The 15,206-nt window shown below is 40.1% G+C and overlaps 1 protein-coding gene across 1 annotated transcript in view; it reads left to right on the forward strand.

The window, feature by feature from the left end:
• The window catches only part of UTP25 (UTP25 small subunit processome component), a 33,169-nt gene extending 26,822 nt beyond the window's left edge, over positions 1-6,347 (forward strand). Inside the window, exon 13 of the mRNA XM_049858072.1 lies at positions 5,132-6,347. Within this exon, the coding sequence (XP_049714029.1) occupies positions 5,132-5,375 (244 nt within the window). The 3' untranslated portion in view covers positions 5,376-6,347. The remainder of the gene's footprint in view (positions 1-5,131) is intronic.
• Positions 6,348-15,206: the final 8,859 nt, after the last annotated feature.

The raw sequence follows: 15,206 nt of genomic DNA on the forward strand, positions 1-15,206 counted from the left end.
TTTCAATCTCTTTTTTTGTTATGGGTCTATTTAGTTGTTCTACTTCTGAATGTGTTAGTTTAGGTAGGTAGTGTTTTTCCAGGAATTCATCCATTTCTTCTAGGTTTTCAAATTTGTTAGAGTACAATTTTTCATAATAATCTGAAATGATTCTTTTAATTTCATTTGGTTCTGTTGTGATGTGGTCCTTCTCATTTCTTATTCGGGTTATTTGTTTCCTTTCCTGTATTTCTTTAGTCAGTCTAGCCAATGGTTTATCAATTTTGTTAATTTTTTCAAAGAACCAGCTTTTGGCTTTGTTAATTCTTTCAATTGTTTTTCTGTTCTCTAATTCATTTAGTTCAGCTCTAATTTTTATTATTTGTTTTCTTCTGGTGCCTGATGGATTCTTTTCTTGCTCAGTTTCTATTTGTTCAAGTTGTCGGGACAGTTCTCTGATTTTGGCTCTTTCTTCTTTTTGTATGTGTGCATTTATTGATATAAATTGGCCTCTGAGCACTGCTTTTGCTGTGTCCCAGAGGTTTTGATAGGAAGTATTTTCATTCTCGTTGCATTCTATGAATTTCCTTATTCCCTCCTTGATGTCTTCTATAACCCAGTCTTTTTTCAGGAGGGTATTGTTCATTTTCCAAGTATTTGATTTCTTTTCCCTAGTTTTTCTGTTATTGATCTCTAGTTTTATTGCCTTGTGGTCTGAGAAGATGCTTTGTAATATTTCGATGTTTTGGACTCTGCAAAGGTTTGTTTTATGACCTAATATGTGGTCTATTCTAGAGAATGTTCCATGTGCGCTAGAAAAAAAAGTATATTTTGCAGCAGTTGGGTGGAGAGTTCTGTATAAGTCAATGAGGTCAAGTTGGTTGATTGTTGTAATTAGATCTTCCGTGTCTCTGTTGAGCTTCTTACTGGATGTCCTATCCTTCTCCGAAAGTGGTGTGTTGAAGTCTCCTACTATAATTGTGGAGGTATCTATCTTGCTTTTCAATTCTGTTAAAATTTGATTTATGTATCTTGCAGCCCTGTCATTGGGTGCGTAAATATTTAATATGGTTATGTCTTCCTGATCAATTGTCCCTTTTATCATTATATAGTGTCCTTCTTTATCCTTTGTGGTGGATTTAAGTCTAAAGTCTATTTTGTCAGAAATTAATATTGCTACTCCTCTTCTTTTTTGCTTATTGTTTGCTTGATATACTTTTTTCCATCCTTTGAGTTTTAGTTTGTTTGTGTCTCTAAGTCTAAGGTGTGTCTCTTGTAGGCAGCATATAGATGGATCGTGTATCTTTATCCAGTCCGAGACTCTCTGTCTCTTTATTGTTGCATTTAGTCCATTTACATTCAGGGTAATTATAGATAAATAAGTTTTTAGTGCTGTCATTTTGATGCCTTTTTATGTGTGTTGTTGACAATTTCATTTTTCCACATACTTTTTTGTGCTGAGACTTTTTCTTAGTAAATTGTGAGATCCTCATTTTCATAGTGCTTGACTTTATGTTAGTTGAGTCGTTACGTTTTTCTTGGTTTTTATCTTGAGTTATAGAGTTGTTATACCTTTTTGTGGTTACCTTATTATTTACCCCTATTTTTCTAAGTAAAAACCTAACTTGTATTGTTCTATATCGCCTTGTATCACTCTCCATATGGCAGTTCAATGCCTCCTGTATTTAGTCCCTCTTTTTGATTATTGTGATCTTTTACCTATTGACTTCCATGATTCCCTGTTATGTGTATTTTTATTTATTTTTTTTAATTAATCTTAATTTGTTTGTTTTTGTGATTTCCCTATTTGAGTTGATATCAGGACGTTCTGTTTTGTGACCTTGTGTTGTGCTGATATCTGATATTATTGGTTCTCTGACCAAACAATATCCTTTAGTATTTCTTGTAGCTTTGGTTTGGTTTTTGCATATTCTCTAAACTTGTGTTTGTCTGTAAATATCTTAATTTCGCCTTCGTATTTCAGAGAGAGTTTTGCTGGATATATGATCCTTGGCTGGCAGTTTTTCTCCTTCAGTGCTCTGTATATGTCGTCCCATTCCCTTCTTGCCTGCATGGTTTCTGCTGAGTAGTCAGAACATATTCTTATTGATTCTCCCTTGAAGGAAACCTTTCTTTTCTCCCTGGCTGCTTTTAAAATTTTCTGTTTATCTTTGGTTTTGGTGAGTTTGATGATAATATGTCTTGGTGTTTTTCTTTTTGTATCAATCTTAAATGGGGTTCGATGAGCATCTTGGATAGCTATCCTTTCGTCTTTCATGATGTCAGGGAAGTTTTGTGTCAGGAGTTCTTCAACTATTTTCTCTGTGTTTTCTGTCCCCCCTCCCTGTTCTGGGACTCCAATCACCCGCAGGTTATCCTTCTTGATAGAGTCCCATTTGATTCTTAGGGTTTCTTCATTTTTTTTAATTCTTTTATCCGATTTTTTTTCAGCTATGTTGGTGTTGATTCCCTGGTCCTCCAGATGTCCCAGCCTGCATTCTAATTGCTCGAGTCTGCTCCTCTGACTTCCTAGTGCGTTGTCTAATTCTGTTATTTTATTGTTAATCTTTTGGATTTCTACATGTTGTCTCTCTATGGATTCTTGCAACTTATTAATTTTTCCAGTATGTTCTTGAATAATCTTTTTGAGTTCTTCAACAGTTTTATCAGTGTGTTCCTTGGCTTTTTCTGCAGTTATCCTAATTTCATTTGTGATATCATTAAGCATTCTGTAAATTAGTTTTTTATATTCTGTATCTGATAATTCCAAGATTGTATCTTCATTTGGGAAAGGTTTTGATTCTTTTGTTTGGGGGGTTGGAGAAGCTGTCACGGTCCGCTTCTTTAAGTGGTTTGATATGGATTGTTGTCTCCGAGCCATCACTGGGAAACTAGTTTTTCCAGAAAAATCCGCTAAAAAAAAATGCAGTCAGATCCCTATCAGAGTTCTCCCTCTGGCTCAGGCTATTCAGATGTTAATGAAGCCACCTGGGGAGGGTGGGGGAGGGAACAGAGAGATAGGAGTGTAGCACCTCAGAATATAGCCAGAGTTGCTTGTCTTGCTTGGAATGACTATTATATCTGAGATTCCCGCGGGCGCGTCGCCTATGTGTGCTGGCTGTGTGGAGATTGCCCCCGGGGGATCTGGCCCGCTGGAGTCACGGTCAGATCCTCCGCTTCCAGCCCCACGCCCAGCGTCAAGGCTCCCCTACTGGGACGGTACACTCTCGTCTCCAAAATCAGTCGCTGCCTCCCGGGGACTTCTCGTCCCTCCAGCTGCGTGGCCGTGCCGCCCCGAGAACCAGTTGAGCCTCCTCCCGGGGTTAGTTCAGATGGGTGGAGCAGGTCCCTGTGCTTGTGCCGTGACCGAGTGTCCCGGCTGGGACGCTGTTCTCCCCGCTCCAATACCAGTTGCTGCCTCCCGGGGACTTCTCCTACCGGCTGCGTCCCACGCCGCCTGCGGGACCCGGCTGGTCCCCTTCCCGGGGTTAGTTCAGGGGGGTGGAGCAACTCTCCGTGTTTATGGCGTACCTGCGTCCAGTCCAAATCCCTGCGGGACGGTTCCCCAGCTCGGATGCTGCTCTTTCTGCTCCAAGACCAGTCACTGCCTCCCGGGGACTTCTCCTACCGGCTGCGTCCCACGCCGCCCGTGGAACCGGCTGGTCCCCCTCCCGGGGTTAGTTCAGGAGGGTGGAGCAGGTCTCTGTGCTTGTGCCGTACCTGACTGGTACGCTGGCTCCAGGCTCTGGAAACAATCGCTGCTTCCCCGTATTAGTTCGTTCTCCGTCTCTAAATCTGTGTTTGTTGTTCAGGGTTCGTAGATTGTTATGTATGTGATCGATTCACTTGTTTTTCCATGTCTTTGTTGTAAGAGGGATCCGAGGTAGCGTCTGCCTAGTCCGCCATCTTGGCTCCCGAGAACAAGTTTTTAAACACACATCAGCACTGAGTTCAGTTTACTGGTTTGCTCATGACATCAGTTCTTTGGGCTCAAGAAAAGGAGTGCTTTTGTAGTTATCTGTTTTTTCTTGTTGTTAGCATGGGAATGATAATCTCTTGAATTTTCTACATACTAAGCAGAAGCAGATCTCCTAATGGGGTTATTTTTTTAGTTTGTTTTGATAAATTATGAAGTCAAATAGTTTATTCAAGTTAATTAGAATTCCTGCTTATGGAGAGGTGATGTTGAAAGATGAACCAAGTAATGGATTGCAGTTATTATAGTTTAGGAGAAGAGGGTCTGTAGAGAAATCCAGATGAGCTGTGAGATAGAAAGATAAGACAAGCTTGTCCTCTGTGAACAGAATAGAATCCCCAAGGGATCTAACATTGGCAGTGTATGAGATAGTCTAACAGGAAAAGTCAGAGCCTCGTGGATGTAGAAATCTTGTTACGGAGTACCATAGGGTACACTTGACCTCAACCCCACCCGTATGGCGAGGCCCTAGGGTCTGCACCCCTTTCCCACCATCGGCAGCACTGTGTAGCTAGAAAGAGGTGGAAATGCAGAAGCCGTTGAAACTAATTGCTTTCCTGTAGTGCTGAATGGGTCCGCAGGCAGGATTTTGTAAATGGATGAACTTGGGACATCTGTTGTGGAGTTAACATGTCCATAGTGACAAGAAAAGACTAGTAGGAATGCATTTACAGTTTACGTCTACTGTTCTTCCATATCACACCTCAGCCTACCCGGGGTAAGCTCAAGAAATGCAAATGTATCTCATCATCTTAAGCCGAACATTTAGGAAAACAAATAAGTTGACACAAAAATCAGCCCTTCAGGCTGAAGGTAGAATGTTGCTGTTGGGTGCTGTTCTGTTGATTTTTGACTCAAAGCAACCCCGTGGGACAGAGTAGAACTGCCCCATAGGGTTTTCTTGGCTGTAATCCTTAAGGAAGAAAATCGTCAGGTCTTTTTCCTATGGAGCTGCTGGGAGTGCTTGAACCACCAACCTTTCAGCTGAGCACTAAACTGTTGCACCACCAGGGCTTCTTAGAATATCCTTTGGCTTATCTGTTATTTGTGCTATCATTTTCTTCCATTAGCATGAAGCAGCCAGCGTGAACTCAGCCCCCATAGAACTCTTAGGTAGCTTTTCCACAGAATCATTTCTCAAGTGGATATATCTCTTCCTCTCTCCCAATCCAACAGGTATACAATAAAAGGCATTAGGAACCTGATTTTCTATGAACTGCCAACATATCCCCACTTCTATAGTGAAATCTGTAACATGCTGAAAGCCACCAATAGAGGAGAGGAAGCCACGTGGACCTGCACTGTTCTCTACTCCAAGTACGATGCCCAGAGACTAGCTGCCGTTGTCGGTGTGGAGCGGGCCGCACAGATGCTGCAGTCCAAGAAGAGCATCCACCTCTTTATTACTGGAGAAAAATGAGATGTTATTGGATTGGAAACAGCATTTGGCATGATACATAATGCTTGATTCTGTGCCATTTGGACCCGGTTCTGATTACTAATATAAGACAGGGATTGACACAAGAAAAGGGCATCTGGCAACCTCAGTGTTACCTGATACTTCTTTCTTCTCAGGTCATGTGTTCCTGAAAAGTTCAATGTAAACCACATTTTGGTCAATCACATTTTTCAAGGTCAAGAAGGGGCTAGAAGAACCCTAAGAAGTTAACAGAAGAAACTTCTATTTGTGAATCTTTTTGTGAGCCATAAATTTTTAATTATGATTTGACATCTCTGACACTTTCTTAAAATAGGGCGTACACATCATTGGTTATGAGACTGGTTATGAGAAACTGGAATACTTCTTGCTGCTGAATATCATCTTAATTTTGGATCACAGCAGGTTTTGCAAAATTGTTTTTTCAGCAGCCAAGCTTTTTTTTAAAAAAACCTTGAATATTTTAATACAACCTTTAAAAATACATTCACTCACTGATTAGTGATAATAATTATGATAGCAATGTGATAGTAGTAGAAAATGTTTTAATTTAGTTTAAAACACACTTATAATCACATTTTAGTTTCTGCCCTAACATTTGAAGAAATAATTTTGTTCAGACACTGTACGTCCATCTTCAACAGTTTCCAACATTACTACAGCCATTTTTTGAATCATATAACAGATAACAGTGAAGAGGAAGTTGTTTTAAATGTAGCACTTTAAAAACATTTTTATTTTGAAACATTCTCACACATATGGAAAAAATTACAAATACAGGAACAAAGACCTTTCTTCTTCCTGAACCATTTGAGAACTGCTGACCTGATGGGCCTATCACCCTCAAGTCCTTTAGCGTGTATTTTCTATAAACAGGGATATTCTCCTACATAACCACAATAAACCATCAAAGTCAGGAAATTGCCATCGCCAGCTTATTACCATGTGATCTTTGGACTCCAACCCAATTCTGCCAAACGTCCATGTAACAAAAGGAAGTGGTTCAGAATTATGTATTGCTCCTGTTGTCATGTCTCTTAGTCTCTTGTATTGTGGAACAGCACTTCAGTTTTCATTTGCTTTTAAGACCAGGTCACTGTGAAGATTAAAGGCCAGTTATTTTGTAAGATGATGTTTCCTTGTGATTAGATTCAGATTATGCATCTTGGGCAGGAACGTCACAGAAGTGATCCTGTGTCCTTCTCGGTGCATCTCATCAGGTGGCACAGGCTTTCAATTTGTCCCATTACTGATGGTAGTTTTGAGCAGTTGCTTAAGGTATATGCCAGGCTTCTCCACTATAAAGTTATTCTCTGTGCTTTCATTTATTAATTTATGTCAGTATGAATTCATAGTCTCCTTTTTAATTTAATGGGTTATAATCCATGACTATCAGAGAACCTACAGATTAGGAAAAAAATTTTGGCTACAACCTATCTGAGAAGGGCCTAATCTCTAAAATTTATAGAAAACGTCAACACTTAAACAACAACAGAAAAAAGACAATGCAGTTGAAAAGTGGGCAAAGGAAATGAATACCAAAGAAGATATTTAGGCTGCTAACAAACATATGAAGAAATGCTTGTAACCATTACCAGTCAAACCCATTGATCCATAGCTATTGAGTCGATTTTGACTCATAGAGACCCTACAGGACAGAGTACAACTGCCCCATAGGGTTTCCAAGGAGTGCCTGTTGGATCCCAGCCGCTGACCTTTTGGTTAGCAGCCATACCTCTTAACCACTATGGCACCAGGGTTTCCCATTAGCAGTTAGAGAGATGCAAATCAAAAGTACAGTGAGGTACCATCTTACACTGAAATTACTGGCACAAATAAAAAAACAGAATAACAAATTATAGTGAGGTTGTGGGGAGATTGGAACTCTTACACACTTCTAGTGGGAATGTGAAATGGTACAACCACTATGGAAAATGATGTAGTGCTTCCTCAAAAAGCTAGAAGTAGAAATACCATATGATCCAATGATTCCACTCCTAGGTATATACCCTAAAGAAATGAGTCGTGACACTAATAGACATTTGCACACCCATGTTCATGGCAGCATTATTCACAATAGCAAAAAGGTGAAAACGATCTGAGTGACCATCAACAGATGAATGAATTAAACCATGTGGTATACATGCACAGGGAAACCCTGGTGGTGTAGTGGTTAAGTGCTACAGCTGCTAACCAAAGGATCAGCAGTTTGAATCTGCCAGGTGCTCCTTGGGAACTCTATGGTGTGGTTCTACTCTATCTTTTAGGGTCACTATGAGTTGGAATTGACCCGACGGCACTGGGTTTGGTTTCGGTTTGGACATACGCACGATGGAATACTACACAACGATAAAGAATAATGACGAATCCACTAAACATCTCACAACATGGTTGAATTTGGAGGACATTATGCTGAATGAAATAAGTCAGCCACAGAAGGACTAATACTGTATGAGACCCCATTATCAAGTAACAAGAGGTTTACACACAGAAGGAAAAAATTCTTTGATGGTTTCCAGGAATGGGAGGGGGAGGGAGGGAGGGAAAACTACCAAATAGTAGATACATGTTAATATTGGTGAAGGGAAAGGTAATACACAATATGGGAGAAGTCAGCACAACATGACCAAGTTAAGAGAGGACACTGAGGAACATAGAAATAAAGGACAGCTATGGTAACTACTGTAGCGTAGACAATCCAACAATAGTACCAACAAATAATTTATGAATGAATACATAGATACGCCAAGAGACGTGGGAAGGTGTAAGGGAGCACACCCACTGGCAGATACAGCAGTGGTGGTGGGAATCTCTAAATATATGACTGTAAGTACTCCTTATATATTAATGTAGACAATGGAGGACACAGAGTCACAGTCAGGGAAACTTCTTAGAGATAACTAAACATCTTAATGGAATGAAGTGCCCAGGCTTGAAGGCAAAGGACCATAGACTCGAGGGGCATGTATATCATTTAGCACAACATAGTTCATAAAGACGTTGTACGTCCTGCTTTGGTGAGTAATGTCTGGGGTCTTAAAAGCTTATGAGCAGCCATCTAAGATACAACTATTGGTCTCATCCAGTCTGGAGCAAAGGAGAGAAAAAAAAAAAAAAGACTTGAGGGGTGGGGCCAAGGTGGCAGAGTAGTCAGATGCTTCCTGTGGTCCCTCTTACAACAAAGACCCAGAAAAAAAACGAGTGAATTGATTATGACAATCTGGGAGCCCTGAACATCAAAGGCAAAGTTGAGGAATTGGACTGAGCAGCAGGGGAGGGAGAGATGGTTCAGAAGCAGCAAGGAGTTGCCAGACCTGACACAGCAGGAACTGGCACCCTGCAGGCCAGGTTGGCTGTGTGCGGTGAGGCACGCAATGGCACTCAGGATGCATTCTCCACATCGGGAGAGACGAAGTGGTGGAAAGCTGACTCAAACCTCCAGAACCAGTGAAAAGCAGTCCTTAGTCATCAAAAGATAAGTACATGCATCTAACCTACCGTGCGGATCAAAAAAACACCAGTTTGGGTAAAACCTTTCTCCCATTTACCTGCCTCCTACCCACTCTGCACCGGGTACTGGGCTGGCTTCAGAGATTGCTGTGTCCCCTGGGCCAGGAGTAAGACCTGACATGCACCCTGAGCCATTCTCCCAGCCTCGGGGAGGGAAAAAGTTAACAAACAGGAAAAATAATCTGCCAGCTCCCCTAAGCTGGGAACTCAGGGCAGGCACAGCTCCTTTGCTTAGGCACAGGCTTTAGGGGTCCATGGACTTTCAATGCCTTTCACCACTGCATAGACTTGTGTGGGCCCATTTCAACAGCGTATGCCCTCATTAGCATAGTACAACAGGATATATATCTGAAGCCCAGTTTCAACTGTATCAGCTATATGGTGGAGTGGCAGGTTCATGACATTTGACACCACACTGCCCATTAAGCAGGGTCCTCACCTACCCACATCTGGGGACTGGTGGCTCCATCCATGCAACCTAGCATGCATGACAGGGGTCCAAGAATTAGTGGGTCCTCCCAATCCTTACAGCTAAGAGCATAGGGTGCCCATAGTCCGGCTATGAAACCCACCTACTATGCGCTCTTGGAAACAGGGACATGCTTTCCTCCCAGACACTTAGGGGCAGCTGTCAGCCCCCTGCCCTGCCCAGAGCTTGACCCCCAACTGCAGCCAGATACTTGTGCCTATGCCAATCACCCCTGCCGGTCTAAGACTGTGGATGAGAGCCTGCATCACACACTTGGTGACTGACTTCCTGGACACCTGAGCTGAATCTGTATAAGAAAAGTAAACGGACACCTGGGATCACATACCTAGTAGCAGATCTAACCATCTGGTGACAGGACATGAGAGCTTCAAAGGCAACAATAATCAAACTAGCTCACATGAGCAACCTATTTGGGCATACCAAAACCAAATTAGGACACAATGGACAAACAAATATAACTTATTGCTAGCTCATAGACAACAGTCAATATCAAACCACATGAAGGGGCAGATTATGATGGCTTCAGCAAGTTCCCAAAACAAAGAATCAAGGACTCTTCCAGAGCAAGAGAATTTCTTGGAATTACCAGAGGTAGAATACAAAAGATTACAGAACTCTTCAAGACATCAGAAAGGAGATCAGGCAAAATACAGAACAAGCCAAGGAACACACAGACAAAGCAACAGGAAATTAAGACTATAGAAGAGAATAGTAGAAAACTTGCCAGGCTGCAAGAATTCATAGACAGCAAACAGAAATCCAGAAGATTAACAATAAAATTACAGAATTACACAATGCAATAGAAAGTCAGAGGAGCAAAACTGAGGCATTAAATGTTAGAATTAGTGAGATTGAAGATAAAGCACTTGACAGCAACTAATTTGAGGAAAAATCAGTTAAATGAATTTTTTAAAAAAATGAAGAAATACTAAGAATTATGTGGGACTCTATCAAGAGGAATAACCTACGCATACTTGGAGTACCAGAATGGAGGTGGGGGATGATAACACAAAATACAGACAGAATTGTTGAAGATTTGTTGGCAGAAAACTTCCCTGATATCGTGAAAGATGAGAAGATATCTATACAAGATGCTCATTGAATCCCACACAGATCCCAAAAGAAAGTAACTACTACGTAATCAAACTTGCCAAAACCAAAGATAGAGAATTTTAAGAGCAACCAGGAATAAATGAAAAGTTATCTACAAAGGAGAGTTAATAAGACTAAGCTCTGACTAAGCAAAAACCATAAATGACAGTAGCATTCCAGCCGCAGTTTCCTCAGAGAGAGACAGCCGCACAGCCTACTCACACCTTCAGAACCAAAGAAGAACGGTACTCTCGGCAAAAGCTAAATACTTGCGTATATTTTACCACACCCCCAGCTCCCAACCCAGCTTCAGTGGCTGTCGATTTCCCTGAGCCTGAGATACAGCCTGCTGAGTGTCCTGAGCCATTCTCCCAGCCTTGGAGAAGAAATAAATTCACAATTGGGGGAAAAGGTAATCTGCCAGCCCCACTAACCTGGGGAGCTCAGGACAGAAGTGGCTCCTGTCCAGGCACAAACGGTCCATGGACATTGAATAACTTCCCCCACTGCATGGACCTGTGTGGGCCTATTTCAGAATAGGCCCTTGTTTGCAGACTGCAACTGTTTCAGCTGTGTGGTGGAGAGGGGTGTGTTTAATGTTTGACACCACTTTGCATATTAAACAGGGTCACACCTATCCACATCAGGGGCCTATGGACTGGTGGCTCCACCCATGTCACCCAGGCACCCATGACAGGGGTCCAAGGATAACTAGTATCTCCCAGTCCTTACAACCAAGAAAAGTGAATGGACTCCTAGGCTGATATACCTGATAATAGCTCTAGCCATCTGGTGACAGGATGTTAGAGCTTCAGGCTAGCTCACTCAAGCAACCTATTTGAGCATATTGAAACAAAACAAAGCAAGAAGCTAGGATACAGTAAGCAAACAAAATATACTAATACAATAAATTATAGATGGCTCAGAGAAAACAGTCAATATCAAATCACATAAAGAAGCAGACCATGATTGCTTGAACAAGATTAATATACAGAATACTTCAAGACATCAGGAAGGAGATCAGGCAATACACAGAACAAGCCAAGGAACACACACATAAAGCAGTTGAAGAAATTAAAAAGGTTATTCAAGAACATAATGAAAAATTTAATAAAATGCAAGAATCCATAGAGAGACAGCAATCACAAATTCAGAAGTTTAACAATAAAATTACAGAATTAGACACCTCAATGGAAAATCAGAGGAGCAGAATTGAGGAACTGGAAGGCAGAATTAGTGAGATTGAAAATAATACACCTGGCACCAATATATTTGAAGAAAAATCAGATAAAAGAATTAAAAAAAGTGAAGAAACCCTAAGAATCATCAGGGACTCTATGAAGAGAAATAACCTACAAATGATTGGAGTTCCAGAAACAGGGAGGGATAACAGATAATACAGAAGAAATTGTTGAAGATTTGTTGGCAGAAATCTTCCCTGGTATTGTAAAAGATGAGAAGATATCTATCCAAGATGCTTATCGAACTCCACATAAGGTAGATCTTAAAAGAAAGTCACCAGGATATATTATAATCAAACTTGCCAAAAGCCAAAGATAAAGAATTTTAATAATGGCTAGGGATAAACAAGGGGAAACCCTGGTGGTGTAGTGGTTAAGTGCTATGGCTGCAAATCAAAGGGTCGGCAGTTCAGATCCGCCAGGCGCTCCTTGGAAACTCTATGGGGCAGTTCTACTCTGTCCTATTGGGTTGCTATGATATGAGTTGGAATCGACTCGACGGCACTGGGTTTGGTTTTGTTTTGTTTTTGGTTTAGGGATAAACAAAAAGTCACCTACAAAGGAGAGTCAATAAGAATAAGCTTGGACTACTCAGCAGAAACCATGCACTATAGAAGGCAGTGGGATGACTTATATAAAGCATTGAAGAAAAAAAATTGCCAGCCAAGAATCATATATCCAGCAAAACCGTCTCTAAAATATGAAGGCGAAATTAGGATATTTCTAGATAAACAGACATTTAGGGAATTCGTGAAAACCAAACCAAAACTACAAGAAATACTAAAGAGTGTTCTCTGGTTAGAAAATCAATAATGTCAGATATTAACCCAAGACTAGAACACAGGACAGAGCAACCAGATATCAGCCCAGAAAGGGAAATCACAAAACTAAAGATAAAAAAAAAACAAAACACTCAAAACAGCGATGTCATTATGTAAAAGAACACAACATTAAGACAATAAAGAGAGACTAAGAAATGTAGTCATAGATCTTTCATATGGAGAGGAAGACAAGGCAATATAAAGAAATAAAAGTTAGGTTTAAACTTAGAAAAATAGGGGTGAATATTTAGGAAACCACAAAGGAGACTAACAATCCTACTCATCAAAATGAAATACAAGAAAAAAAAGAGACTCAGAACAACAACGGATAAGAGGAAAGGACTATATAAACTACTGAACACAAAAAATTAAGTGGGAAAAAGGAACTGTTAACACCACACAAAAAAGGCAACAAAATGATAGCACTAACCTCATACCTATCCGTAAGTATGCTGAATGTAAATGGACTAAATGCACCAATAATGAGACAGAGAGTGACAGAATGGATTAAAAAAACACGATCCGTCTATATGCTGCCTATAAGAGACACGCCTTAGACTTAGAGACACAAACTAAAACTCAAAGGATGGGGAAAAAAATCAAGCAAACAGCAATCAAAAAAGAGCAGGAGTGGCAATAATAATATCAGAAAAAATAGATTTTAAAATCCACCACAAAGGATAAGGAAGGACACTATATTTTGATTAAGGGAACAATATACCAGAAGGATATAAACATTAAAAATTTATGCACCCATGATAGGGCTGCAAGATACATCAAACAAAGTCTACCAGCATGGAAAAGTGGGATACACAGCTCCACGATAATAGTAGGAGACTTCAACACACCACTTTCAGTGAAGGACAGAACATCCAGAAAGAAGCTCAGTAAAGACACGGAAGATCTAAATGCCACAATTAACCAACTTGACCTCATAGACATTTACAGAACACTCCACCCAACAGCAACCAAGTATACTTTCTTTTCTAGTGCACATGGAACATTCTCTAGAATAGACCACATATTAGGTCATAAAGCAAGCCTTAGCAGAATCCAAAACATCGAAATATTACAAAGCGTCTTCTCTGACCATAAGGACGTAAAAGTAGAAATCAATAACAGAAAAAGCAGGGAAAAGAAATCAAACACCTGGAAACTGAACAATACCCTGCTCAAAAATGACTGGGTTATAAAAGACATTAAAGATGGAGTAAAGAAATTCATAGAATCCAATGAGAATGAAAACCCTACCTATCAGAACCTTTGGAACACAGCTAAAGCAGTGCTCAGAGGTCAATTTATATAAAAAAATGCACACATTCAAAGAAGAAAGCGCTAAAATCAAAGAATTATCCCCACATCTTGAATAAATAGAAAGAGAGCAACAAAAGAAACCCTCAGGCACCAGAAGAAAGCAAGTAATAAAAAATTGAGCAGAATTAAATGAAATAGAGAAGAGAAAAACAACCAGAAGAGTTACAAGACCAAAAGCTGGTTCTTTGAAAAAATCAACAAAATTGATAAACCACTGGCCATCTGACAGAAGAAAAAGGAGAGGAAGCAAATAACCCAAATAAAGAATGAGATGGGCAGTATCACAACAGACCCAACTGAAATTAAAAGAATCATATCTGATTACTACAAAAAACTGCACTCTAACAAATTTGAAAACCTAGAAGAAATGGATGAATTTCTAGAAACACACTAACTACCTCAACTAACACAAACAGAGGTAGAACAACTAAATAAACCCATAACAAAAGAAGAGATTGACAAGGTAATTAAAAAATTCCCAACAAGAAAAGCCTTGGACTGGACAGCTTCACTGGACTACCAAACTTTCAGAGAAGAGTTAACACCACTACTACTAAAGGTATTTCAGAGCATAGAAAAGAATACTCCCAAATGCATTCTATGAGGCCAGCATAACTCTGATACCAAAAACAGGTAAAGGCACCACACACACACACACAAAATTACACAGCTATATCCCTCATGAACTTAGATGTAAAAATCCTCAACAAAATTCTAGCCAATAGAGTTCAACAACATATCAAAAAAATAATTCGCTATGATCAAGTGGGATTTATACCAGGTATGCAGGGATGGTTCAAAATTAGAAAAACAATGTAATCCATCATATAAATAAAACAGACAAGAACAACATGATCTTATCAATTTATGCAGAAAAGGCGTTTGACAAAGTTCAACCCCCCTTCCTGACAATAACTCAGCAAAATAGGAATAGAAGGAAAATTCCTCACCATAATAAAGGCATTTATACAAAGTCAATAGCCAACATCATCCTAAATGGAGAGAGTCTGAAAGCATTCCCCTTGAGATCGGGAACCAGACAAGGATGCCCTTTATCACCACTCTTATTCAACATTGTGCCGGAGGTCCTAGCCAGGCCAATTAGGCTCGATAAAGAAATAAAGGGCATCCAGATTGACAAGGAAGAAGTAAAAGTATCTCTATTTGCAGATGACATGATCTTATACACAGAAAACCCTAAAGAATTTTCAAGAAAACTACTGAAAGTAATAGAAGAGTTCAGCAGAGTATCAGGATACAAAACAAACATATAAAAATCAGTTGGATTCCTCTATACCAACAAAAAGAACATCGAAAAGGAAATCTCCAAATCAGTACCATTGAC

Source organism: Elephas maximus, chromosome 18 (genome assembly GCF_024166365.1).
Source record: "Elephas maximus indicus isolate mEleMax1 chromosome 18, mEleMax1 primary haplotype, whole genome shotgun sequence".
In the NCBI taxonomy this organism is placed as follows: domain Eukaryota; kingdom Metazoa; phylum Chordata; class Mammalia; order Proboscidea; family Elephantidae; genus Elephas; species Elephas maximus.